The sequence below is a fragment of the Delphinus delphis genome, chromosome 9 (assembly GCF_949987515.2).
Source record: "Delphinus delphis chromosome 9, mDelDel1.2, whole genome shotgun sequence".
Taxonomy (NCBI): Eukaryota; Metazoa; Chordata; class Mammalia; order Artiodactyla; family Delphinidae; genus Delphinus; species Delphinus delphis.
In genome coordinates, this window is record NC_082691.1 from 19898198 (window position 1) to 19911052 (window position 12855).

At 39.3% G+C, this 12855-nt stretch overlaps 1 protein-coding gene across 1 annotated transcript in view; it reads right to left on the reverse strand.

Moving 5' to 3' along the window:
* Positions 1–6548: 6548 nt before the first annotated feature.
* Positions 6549–12855, reverse strand: part of LHFPL3 (LHFPL tetraspan subfamily member 3) — a 534512-nt gene continuing 528205 nt past the window's right edge. The window contains exon 3 of the mRNA XM_060020284.1: positions 6549–8872. Coding sequence (XP_059876267.1) covers positions 8844–8872 — 29 coding nt within the window. The 3' untranslated portion in view covers positions 6549–8843. The remainder of the gene's footprint in view (positions 8873–12855) is intronic.

Below are 12855 nucleotides of genomic sequence, written 5' to 3' on the forward strand. Positions count from 1 at the left end.
AAATGTGATGTTTATATTTTGATCTTAAATCTAGTCATTTAATTAATTTCTTATAGATTCTAATAATTTTTACCTGTATCTTTTATGAGAGTAATTATAATCATAAAATGATGATAGTTTCATTTTTCCTTTCATATTCTTATCCCTTTTACTTCTATTTCTTGTTTTACTCTGCTGGCGAAGATTATGCAGTATCAACAAAGGTACTGATGGTGGGCTTATCTGTCTTGTTCTTTATTTTAAGGGACTACTTTTTACCTGTCATAATTCCAAGTAAAAGTATATTGTTTGATAGAAATTGTTTCTTAGGTAAAGGAAAATTGTCCTAAGTTTGTAAAAATTGTTATTATCATCAGGTTTTAAGTTTTATCAAATGATTTTTTTTGCATTTATCAGGCAATCATATGGTTTTTATCTTTTAGCCTCTTAATGTGGTGATTTAAATAGATATATTTTGTTTATTTATTTATTTATTTATTTATTTATTGCGGTACGCGGGCCTCTTACTGCTGTGGCCTCTCCCGTCACGGAGCACAGGCTCCGGACTTGCAGGCTCAGCGGCCATGGCTCACGGGCCCAGCTGCTGCACGGCATGTGGGATCCTCCTGGACCGGGGCACGAACCCATGTCTCCTGCATCAGCAGGCAGACTCTCAACCACTGCACCACCAGGGAAGCCCTAAATAGATACATTTTAGAATGCTGTTCCTGTTAGGATACAGAGGGGCCTGTAGTTTTCCTTTTTCAAACTGTCCTCAGAATGAGCTGTAGGACCATTGCTTCTTTCTGTTCTCTGGATAATTGTGTACTAAATAATCTGTTAATTGAAAGTTTGATAGTTATTTTCTTTGTGGAATATTAACATTTAAAAAAATTGAGGGGTAGCACATAAGGAACGTTTTATTTTTAATTTTTCTGTGTCCTTATGTTTTATAAGTCTCTTGTAAACAGCATATTGATGGGTTTTTAAAAATCGAATCTCAAAATCTCTCTTTTAACTAATTTTAATCTACTTCTGTTTATTATGTTATCTAATTTGGTTTTATTTTTTTCTATCTTACATTGTGCATTTTATTTGTTCTGCTTTTTCTACTTTTTTGTTTTTTTGTTTTTTGGGGAGGGCCTTCTTTTGTACTTATTTAGTGTTTTTTTCTTTCTTATTCCACTTCCCCTCATTGTTTTGAAACTATATCTTCTACTGTTTACTTAAATTTTTATCACTTATTTTTAACTTTCTAGAAACAGCACAGAGAATACTATATAGTGTATCCATTTTAGAGTTATATTACCTGAGTTTGAACCCAGCTCTTTGCTTTCTAGCTATGTGACCTTGGGTAAATTATTTAAACTCTGTGCCACTTTTATCTGTAAACTGAGGATAACTATAGTATGTAACTCAGAAGGCTGTTACGAGGGTTAAGTGAGTTATTACATATGTCTAGTACACTATAAACAATCAGTTGTGAGCTATTATTCATCTATATCTCAACTCTCTTCCCAATTAATACACATTTCTTAAACTCTGATTATCTCATCCTAATTTACATGTTATTGTTACCCAGTATTTTAGTTGTCTTTTTTTATTCCACAAATTAATGTTTTATTATTGATTTGTACAATGTTTGTTTAGATTTATTCACACGTCCCAAAGTCTTTGCTCTCTATTCCTTTTTTTTTTTTTTTGGTACACGGGCCTCTCACTGTTGTGGCCTCTCCCATTGCAGAGCACAGGCTCCGGACGCACAGGCTCAGCAGCCATGGCTCATGGGCCCAGACGCTCCGCGGCACGTGGGATCCTCCTGGACCAGGGCACGAACCCGTGTCCCCTGCATCAGCAAGCAGACTCTCAACCACTGTGCCACCAGGGAAGCCCTCTATTTCTTTTTGAATCTCAAACCTTACTTCTTTTTTTAAAAATTAATTAATTAATTAATTTTATTTATTTATTTTTGGCTGCATTGGGTCTTTGTTGCTGTACGCAGGCTTTCCCTAGTTGTGGCGAGCGGGGGCTACTCTTCATTGCAGTGCGCAGGCTTCTCATTGCAGTGGCTTCTCTTGTTGTGGAGCACAGGCTATAGGCATGCAGCCTTCAGTAGTTGTGGCTCACGGGCTCAGTCGTTGTGGCTCGCAGGCTCTAGAGCGCAGGCTCAACAGTTGTAGCGCACAGGCTTAGTTGCTCTGCAGAATATGTGATCTTCCCATACCAGGGCTTGAACCCATGTCCCCTGCATTGGCAGGCAGATTCTTAACCACTGCGCCACCAGGGAAGTCCCTCAAACCATACTTCTTGACTCATTTTCAGAAATTTTATCTGTGTTGGCCTATTGCTAGTAAATCCCCTTAGGTTTCATTTATCTGAAAATGATTGTATTCCATCTTTGGTCTTAAAAAAGAGTTTTGCTATATAATATTGTACATCAACTATAATTTTTCAAAAAAACTGTTGAGAAAAATGAGTTTTGCTGAAACACAGTTTCAGACTGACAATTATTTTACTTCAGCACTTCGAATATATTATGCTAATGTCTCTGGTATTTATTTTCAGTCTAGAAATTGTTCTTTTGTAGGTGGTATACATTTCTCTTTGGTTACTTTTATGGTAGTTCCTCTAACTTTGGACTACACTTTTACTGTCATGCTTGAATTTACTTTTCATTTATCTTGCTTGATATCTATCATACTTCCTATATGTGTGGATTCATATCTTTCATCATTTATGGAAAATTTTCAAACAATTTCTATTCAAATATTGTCTTTCCATTATTTTATTTCTCCTAGTGGAACTCTGATTAGACACATATATCTTCCCTGATGCTTAGCCTCTTTTTATTTTCCAACCCCTTGGCTTTCTGTATTTCATTCTGGGAAACTTCTTTAGATTTGTCTTCTAGTTCACAACTTTCCTCTTCAATTACACCTAATTTATATTTAATTTACAAATCATATTTTAAATTTCAGGGATCATATTTTTCAATTCTAAGCATTTTGCTTCAAATCTATCTGGTTGTATCTAATGGATTCTTTACATTTTTTTATTTTTTAGAAATCACCTTTATTTCTTTTACATATAAAACGTGATTATATATATTCTCTATATAGTAATTCCAATATCTAAAATCTCTGGGGCAATAAATCTGTTAATTATTTCTGATGATTCTGTCTCATGGTTTATTTGTGTGTTTAGTAATTTTAATATTGTGAGCACTTACTTTGTTGAACATAATTGGTGAGATCTGTGTGCCTGAGATCTGCCAGCTACCAGTGCTCCAGCAAGTTCTTTGATTTCTTGGTTTGGAGTTTCTTTGATCATAAGGAGAGTGTAAGATTGAATTCCAGACTAGAGGGGGCCAGTTTCATGGGTTAAAAATTTCAGAGGGTGACTATTCCTCTTTTTCTTTTTCACCCTATCTAGAATCAGTGTGGAGACAGACTTCTTGATAAGCTTCTTTGGTTTGCTAGCATGAATATTCTTCCTAGGCCACCCTTGTCTAAGGTTATGGCCATCTTCAAATGTCCTGGTCTAGGGTGAGATTCTCAAATTTAGCCCATCTACTTGCAGTGGCCCAAGGCTTAGCCTCCTCCCATTCCCTACTCTGATATATGGATTTGCTTACAGTGCATGCTACTTTTTACTCTTTTTCTTTTTTATGACTTTGGGATTTCTCTTACTTCCTTGCAAGCCAAGCTGTCTATTAAAAATAAGCTCATTGTAACAAAAATAAACAAATGGGACGTAATTAAAGTTAAAAGTTTTTGCACAACAAAGGAAACCATAAACAAAACAGAAAGACAACCTATGGAATGGGAGAAAATACTTGCAAATGAAGCGACCCAAAGGGATTAATCTCCCAAACATACAAATAGCTCATGCAGCTCAATATCAAAACAACAAACAACCCGATCAAAAAATGGGTGGAAGGACTAAATAGACATTTCTCCAAAGAAGACAAACAGGTGGCCAACAGGCACATGAAAAGATGCTCAACATTGCTAATTATTAGTGAAATACAAATCAAAACTACAATGAGGTATCACCTCACACCGGTCAGAATGGCCATCATCAAGAAGTCTACAAGCAATAAATGCTGGAGAGGGTGTGGAGAAAAGGGAACCCTCTTGCACTGTTGGTGGGAATGTAAACTGGTACAGCCACTATGGAGAAGAGTATGGAGGTTCCTTAAAAAACTAAAAATAGGGGCTTCCCTTGTGGCACGCTGGTTGAGAGTCTGTCTGCTGATGCAGGGGACACAGGTTCGTGCCCCGGTCCGGGAAGATCCCACATGCCATGGAGTGGCTGCTACCGTGAGCCATGGCCGCTGAGCCTGCACGTCCGGAGCCTGTGCTCCGCAATGGGAGAGGCCACAACAGTGAGAGGCCCACATACCGCAAAAAAAAAAAAAAGAAAACTAAAAACAGAGCTACCACTTGATCCAGCAATTGCACTGCTGGGCATATATCTGGAGAAGACAATAATTCAAAAAGATACATACACCCCAATGTTCACTGCAGCACTATTTACAATAGCCAAGACATGGAAGCAACCTAAATGTCCACTGACAGATGAATACATAAAGAAGATGTGGTACATATATACAATGGAATATTACTCAGCCATAAAAAAGAATGAAATAATGCCATTTGTGACAACATGGTTAGACCTAGAGATTACTGTACTAAGTGAAGTAAATCAGACAGAGAAAGGCAAATGTCATATGATATCACTTATACGTGGAATCTAAAAGAAAATGATACAAATGATCTTGTTTACAAAACAGAAACAGACTCACAGACTTAGAAAACAAACTTATGGTTACCAAAGGGGAAAGTGGGGGGAGGGATAAACTAGGAGGTTGGGATTAACATACATACCCTACTATATATAAAATAATCAACAAGCACCTACTATATAGCACAGGGAACTCTACTCAATACTCTGCAATAACCTATACGGGAAAAGAATCTGAAAAGGAATAGATATGTGAATACGTGTAACTAAATCACTTTGCTGTACACCCGAAACACAACATTGTAAATCAACTATACTCCAATACAAAATTAAAAAAAAATAAAATAAGCTCATTGTAATTTATCCAAGACCTGGTAGAACAGTGTGAGGAAGGCTTTTTAGAGTACTTAGGTCATACTGCTAGAAGCAGAAGCCAAGAGTAATCTTTTAAAAATGTAAGATGGTTTCCATCTCTCTCCTATTAAGACCCTCAAATGGCTTTCTCTAACACTTAAAAAACGTACCATCCATTCTGGCCTACCAAACCGGAAGCTGGTTCCTGGCACAGCTCACATCCCCTCCCTGCCACCTTGCTGTTCCTCATGAGTAGTGACCTTATTCCTGCCTTAGAGCCATTAAACTAGTGGCTCCCCCTGGCTGGCTTGTTCTCATCATTCAGGTCTCACTTTAAATGCCACCTTTTCAGAGCAGTCTTCCTTGATTCACCTCCCAACTTCTGCATCTCATCACCATGTTTTAATTCCCTCTAGGGTACCTATTATCATTAACTGACATTTTCCCGTTTATTATCTCTTTTCCTACTAGAACATGAGACCTACAAGAGCAGGGACCTTGTTTGTCTGGTTTACCACTATCCTCCCAGGGTTCAGAACAGTTCCTGGCACACAGCAGCGACTCAGTGCCTATCTGGTGAATGACTAGAGCTGAGTATTGGCAACGTCATCTCTTTAGACAAGACCTAGGCTCTCCAGTGCTCCACAGTGCCCACTACTTCCTATTATCTCCCCACCCCAGCTTGCTTTGCTCTGGTAATTTACTTATCTCCATGGCTCCGGAAAGTATTGAGTTTTCAATCCTTACCCATAAATGTTACCCTAATTATCTTCGACATTTTGAGAGCAGAGGCTGTGTTTCATGTTTCTTTTCTTCTTCAACGTCTTGCCTATAGTAGGAGGGAAGGAATTAAAATTCTTTGAATATCTCCTACAAGTCAAGCACCAGCACAACACTATACCTTAATTTATAGCCTCACAACAACACTATGGGGCCCAGGCATTACTATTTGTGTTCATTTAATAGGTGAGGTTAGAGTTGTTTAGGGTCACACAGTAAATGAAGGATCCGGCATTGGGACCTACCCAGACAACACATACTCAATATGAACTACTGTGAAAGGGCTGCTCATGTCTGAGGAACAGGTGGCTGTTTTCAATATGCAAAAGTCGAGATGGAGCAATTAATTGGATGTTTCAGACTATTTCATGTCAGGTTTTCCTTAACAGTCTGGCTATTCATTTATCACTTTCATTCCACTGAGTCTATAAAGATTTAGCTTGAGGTGTATCTATACTTGGCGAGAAGAGGCTTTGAAGATGTTAATCGTGTTTTCCACATGATGAGGGTCCTGCACATCCAATAAGTGTCTGCTGTTGACAAATATTATGGAATCTGACAGGAAGGAGATTTTTCCAAAGACAGTTATTTCAGTCAAATCATCACCTGTCACTGGATCACTGGACAAAGACAGATGCCGAATGTACCAAATGTGTGCCACACCACTAAACAATCTTTTAAATAACAAAATCTTATTTTTATTTTTTACAGAAATTCAGATATTCCAACAAATTTCTTTATATCCTGGACCTTAAAAAAATTACACACAACTTTTGGACGCAATACAACAGAACAGAATGAGAAAGGGAGTCACTTTTTTTAAAAAAGATAAAAACATACTTCGTATACTTAACATTTAGTGATTTACATGTGTATTACCTATGTACAAATGGTACATTGTCAATGACCCATCTTCAGAGCACTATGGTATGCTAAATTACACTTAGGTTGTATGGAAAAAATTTCTTAAAAACATTTGCATGTGGGCAGGAAGCACTTTTTCATTTTCATAAACACCACTATTAGTGTTGTAGGACTCCCAGTGGAATCTGTAATTTACATTGATTAGAGAAAGCCAATACCTTCTATTTTCATTATAGATAAAATAGAGAGGTACCTCCCTTTAAATCAAAAATGAATTCTTGAAAAGTTGTGTGTAATTGAATTTAGTAAGCAGGGTGTTTTGAATGCAGTGGGAGAGTTAATATTTAAAGCAACAAATAACTCCCAGAACGGCTAATACTTTAGAGATAGTAAGTATTCCCCTAATTTGGTTCTTTAGAAAATCCATATCTTTGTGAATTGAGTTTCACATATTTGACTGTATCTGTAATATACTTTTTAGCCATTTGAAACATAATCTCATTTATGGTGAAAAGATGTAGTACCAGAAACATTTGGCAAAACTAGGAGTGTGGTCCTAATAGAGACAGGGTAAGAGAAAACAACCATGATCTGTATCTTGCTTGATTCTTCTTGTATTATCCTCTGTCTGCTCTTCCAGTGATATACGCTAATTGGATCTTAATTTCGAGTCTAAAAATGAAGGCATTCTACATGTTCATGTTTTCTGCTCAGGTGTAGCACGTGGTTTGGCTTACGCTGACTACCCCACACATACATTTTAGCTTGTTTTCATTCTCAAGCAATTGGCTACTTCAATATTAAATATTTTTCTGTTGTTGCATATTGGCAGGATATGTGGTGAGGGTGGTGGTGGGGGAAGCCTGGGAGCAAAAGATTGCTGAAGACAACTGATCATTTGTCACTACTTCTAAATGCCAACCAACTAAAAAAAAATTGAGTTTTCTTGAAACCAACATTAGTAAACAAAAAGACAACTTACTCCTATCAAGTTTCCTATCAAGTTTCTTCTGTATAAGTTTATATTCATTTATTTCTAAGGCTATTAAATTATTATTTATTTTTTTAGTACCACTCACTATCATTTAGAAATGGGTTTAATGGAATGGTGTTTTTTAAAAATAAAAATGAGTGCCTGTCAGTAAGGGAAAGAACGGATATGGATTTCTGATGTTATGTATGGCAAAGAAATAGAAAAAAAAAGAAGGTATTTTAGATGCTATTTATAAAGTATATTAAATTCCTATGCATATATTAGGGAGAAATAGAAAAAGTGTTTATTTGATAGCAGCCTATACATTATATGTGAGCATCCAAGGTGAAAATGAGCTTTCTATATTTTTCAGAGTTCCTTGATGCTGTTTCCTGAAAGACAGGGAAATCTATGTTGCTCGGGAAACTATGATGTAAAGATGTACTTCCTGTAATATACAGCTTGATGGAGTAATAGTATATGTCAGAAACACTTTCTCAGTAATAACACGTACAGACAGATTAAACTGAACACAGAACTGGTAAAAAGTTTGAAGCGTTACATCTCTTAACCGAGTGGTTTTAACTAATTACACAGTGACATAAATGAACGGCAGACATGGGAACCAAAGGTCATGGCTCCTATGAAAACATTCACAGGCATTTTCCAAGATGCTTCCTCCATAACTGATGCTTGATCAGCTTCTTGGCTATTGAAATAGGAATAATTTAGGATGGACTGCCTTTTTTAAAATAATCTTTAAAGATTAAAGCTTTCTGTTTTCTGTTTGATTAAAAAAGGACAGTTTACAAACTTCGGTACATATATATTTTACATGTTAATTCTAGCACATTTATATTCCTTTTCCTTAAAATATTTCCTGAATGTGATTTCTCATGAATATTATCTGCTCTTATTCAATGATAGTTTCCAATGAGCTGGTGTTTAATCCGTGATCACATCTCCTTCCAGAAAATCACTCCCATCTCTGCCGATCTAGATTTAGAAGGTGCTTTGACAGTGGACGCTTCACTCTCGCCCATATCCATCTTGGTACTCTGATCTCTCCCAAGCGTCTTCCTTCTCGATGTTGATGTACAAAAGCTGTTATTCAATTTGTTTAGCTGTTATTTGATTTGTTTTGTGCTCATTCTAGAGAATATTGGCTTAGCAGAACTGCAGAAGGGGGTACGGGGTGGGGAAGAGAAAGACAAAAGAGAGAAAGAAGAAACGCATCATTTTCTGTCCTCCAGATTTTTGTGCATATTTGTCACGGAAAAACCACACCAACAAATGGTTCAAATGCACTTTAGATTTGTTATCAAAAGAGACTTGAAAAGTTTGAGGTTTCTGGTCCATTAAACAAACAGCACAGTCTTCCTGGTGAGGGGATCCCCTGATAACCCAGACATGCATATTCCCTATGTGTGGGTGAAGATTACAGGCTGCTTTGAAAGAGCAAGGAAGAATGCAAAATGATCCCAAGCATCACTGATTTTTCTGCCTGGCATAGAAAATGTCTCCTTGAGTATTTTCCTTTTCCTTCCAAGTTTTACTTTCTTATCCAATCAACATTACAACAGCTACAAAAGGAATGATTATAAAGATGAATCATCCATGATCCAATCACCTTGAGACACAAACGGTTTTCTTCCCATGTCTCTTTCTATTTCTTATCTAAAATGTGCACTTATTTGGTACAGTAGGAATCACAGTATAGATGACATTTTTAACATTATATTGAAAACATATTTCCTGCGTTTCCACTCTGCATCATCAGCATCGGTTTCTCATGACTGCATAATATTCCATTCCATTCTCATGCCTCTCCAGTCCACGCTCAATATTACATTCTCAATGATTTCACAAATGTCAGATATGTAGGTAGGTTTCTGTTTCTTTTGTTATTATTATCAATAATGAATATCTTTGCATATAAAACTATTTGTTCTCTTAAATTCTTTCTTTAGGACAAATGCTCAGGGGATGGCTGCTTTTTCTTTTCTCCAACATATTAGGGACTGTGCCTATATTGATAGAGACCACAAACAGTATGATCGACTCCATTCTTTGTATGATTTTCATAGACTTTGGCACTGTTGACCAGGGCTTAAGGGCACGTTATATATTGTGAAGATGGGTCAGTGCACCTAGTTGGCCAGATTGGGGCTGAAAGAAAAAAAGCCTGTTGGGTTTTACATCACAGAGCACTTAGAAACACATATTATAATGAAACAATTGGCCCATTATTCAGTTTTAGTCCTCGTTTCACATCTCAAGATAAGATTATGCTTTTTGAATAGATGCTAGGGAAACCTCTGAAAGATTCTGTCGTTGTTTCTAGAATGTAGCCCCTTGTTGTTTTCCAACATGCTTTAAAAAATTTTAATGCACTTCATGATTTTTAACGAACTTCTCTCAGTGAGAGAAGTTGCTTTAACGTACCCAGACTACACAGGGGATAATTGAAATATGATCATGTCATAATGATGATTAGTCTGTAATGATTCTTTGAGCTTGAATCATGCAGGCAGGGCGATTTCTTCAGATAAGCAACACAAGCAAGCCATCCATGGATTTTACATAGTGCTACAGGCACTTCTGAACTTGGTGTGGTCTCTGTTGCTGTGTCATGGAGGTGCTCTTGCTTGATGGTACCCAAAGTTGGGCTTGTGGGTCCATGATTCCACTACTCCAGCATAATTCACTCACTCTGCATAATTTTCTATTTAAAAATCCACAAAGCTGCATGCCTGGATTTTCGAGTAAGATTTGTGAAAGGTGCTAGTGGGGGAGGGGAGGAGGAGTGGGGTTGTAAGTGTAGGAAGGAGAACAGGGAAATGGGCGATGAAAAGTGGCCGTGTGTGTGGAAGAGAAGGTAGTCCCAGGAAGTGTACTTCTCAGGACTATACGTGTGTGATGTAGGGCAAGAGGGAGGCGAGAGGGAGTCCCCATTGTCTTAGGTTTGCAAATGAATATACCCCTGATTTCACGATAGAAAAGCCTGACGTGGTGTGAACCATTTGTTAGCATCTCGGAAACGGAGACTCCCGCTTTCTCTTTCCACAGCTCTAAGCTGCCTGATTTGGCTTTATAACATCCCACTGGGCTGGGAAGAGAGTAAACAGGGGTGGAAGGGCTTTAGATCAGGGCTTTAGTTCTGACACACAAGCCTGGGGAGAAGGGAGCTTCCTACAGGGTAGGTACCTCCCTGGGAAGATCCTGAGCCTTCTTGTAGGAAGGGAACCTCTGTGGCCAGTCTCACAGGGTTTCCAGTTTCCGGTCCACCATCTGGGCCCGTGGCGGAGGGGCAGACCAGGACAAGTCATTCATCACCAACCCTTCCTGGATCTGCTTTGGTCTTGGGTCACGGGTAGCCTCCGTGTAGCCAAATGCCTCACTAGATCCCTCGCTGTAATCTCACCGTCGATTACTCAGCCCTTCCTTCTTAAAGTTCTCTTCTTTGTTGACCACTGTCCACATTGGGACTATACTCCCCACCCCCAGTACTAACCTTGGGTGGGGAGGTGAGGAGTGTATGGGAAAAGAGAGAGTGAAGCCTGCAAGCCAGGCCTGGACTAGGGAAGGCAAGTGGGGCTCCTCGGGTACGAGATTTAAGGAGGCGCTCACTCTCAGGGTTGTGCAAATGCAGGGCGAGGGCCTCCTTAAATTTTGCATGCCAGGCTCCTCATTTGCCTCACCCTAGTCCCAGTCCTGCTGTGAGCACAGGCTGCACTGTCAGGAGGCCTCCTGGGAAAGCTGGCTGGGCTGGGGTTACTCAGACACAGCTCCCTAGGGCGTGACGCCACCATGCAACAGGAACCCTGGGGCATGCGAGAATTCTGCAGCCTGTGCTAGGCTAAAAGAACAGCACCTGTGTTCCAGGGTTGATCAGAACACCAACACTCCTTATACAATACCAGGAGAACACTTTGCCAAAGGAGAGCAATTAGAATTCTACAGCAATCACTTAAATGGCCCGCACAAAGAATTTTCCACCGGAAAGCTTGGCAGGGGCTAGCCTTTCAAACAGACGTGTGAAGCCAGCAGGTGGAATAGGATAAAGGGCAGAGTTTCCCTCTCCAGATGTTACTGTCACTCCTTCTGCCTAATAATTCTGAGACACCAGGGCCGTCTGCAGAATTTTGTGGTAGCATTAGCATGGTTACACTGTGATCTTCGCTTTGTAAAACATTCTGCTTTTTTCAAAACTTTTGCTAACATTTCCCACGCACCATGGATGTTGCAAAGCTCAGGGGAGGCGATTTAAAAGCTGTCATCTTCTCCCAGGTTTGTACAGAGCAGGGCTGAATAAATAAGTCATTCAATGCTGCTGTGGATCTTTGTTCAGCCGGGTTTGTCCTTGTAACACGTCATGGGCTCTGAGTCGCCTATGTTCCATTTCCAAAGGGCTCTTTGCAAACCCTTTACGAAGCTGTCATTTGAATCGCTGTTCATGAGAGCAGCATTTATAACGGCCACATTGTCCAGGCTGTCTAAATGCTGTGGTGTCGTTGAATTTTCTATGTGTTTGCCGGCTTTGAAAGGTCTCCTGTGATCTGCTCTGCGTATTGTTCCTATCCGACCTATTCAGTTAGGGCTTGGAGCTCCCACTGTCAGGATAGCTGAGGGGCAGGCGCTGTCTAAGTGAGAAAAATGCTTCGTGGGGGTGGTCAGGCTTTTAGCAGAATAGCTTGCTGAATCTTTGTTGTGAAAATGAGTAAGGGCGGAATTCCAGGCCATTTTTTCTCATTGGCTATACAAGCTTAGTCATTTTCTCTCACTCTATTGTTTCAAACTGTGCCCACCTCTGATAGTGCCTTCTGACACCCTTCATCTCTGGGAGGTTGAATACAGTCCCCTGGAAATAACATCTCACCATCTACACCCTCAGGTGCTGTAGACAGGATCTGCCCCACAGTGGGTGTGGCAGGGTAGAGCTGGCTGCAGATTCTCTGCCTTTCCTCTCCTTGAGAGATGGGGTCTATGTTCCCCTCCCCTTCAATCTGGGCTTTAAGAGTACAGGTGGTTTATTTTTTAACATGGTAAAAGAAAAACACATAAAATACAATTTACCATCTCAACCATGTTGAAGTGTACAGTCCAGTAGTGTTCAGTATATTCACACTGTTGTGAAACAGATCTCCAGGACTTCCCAT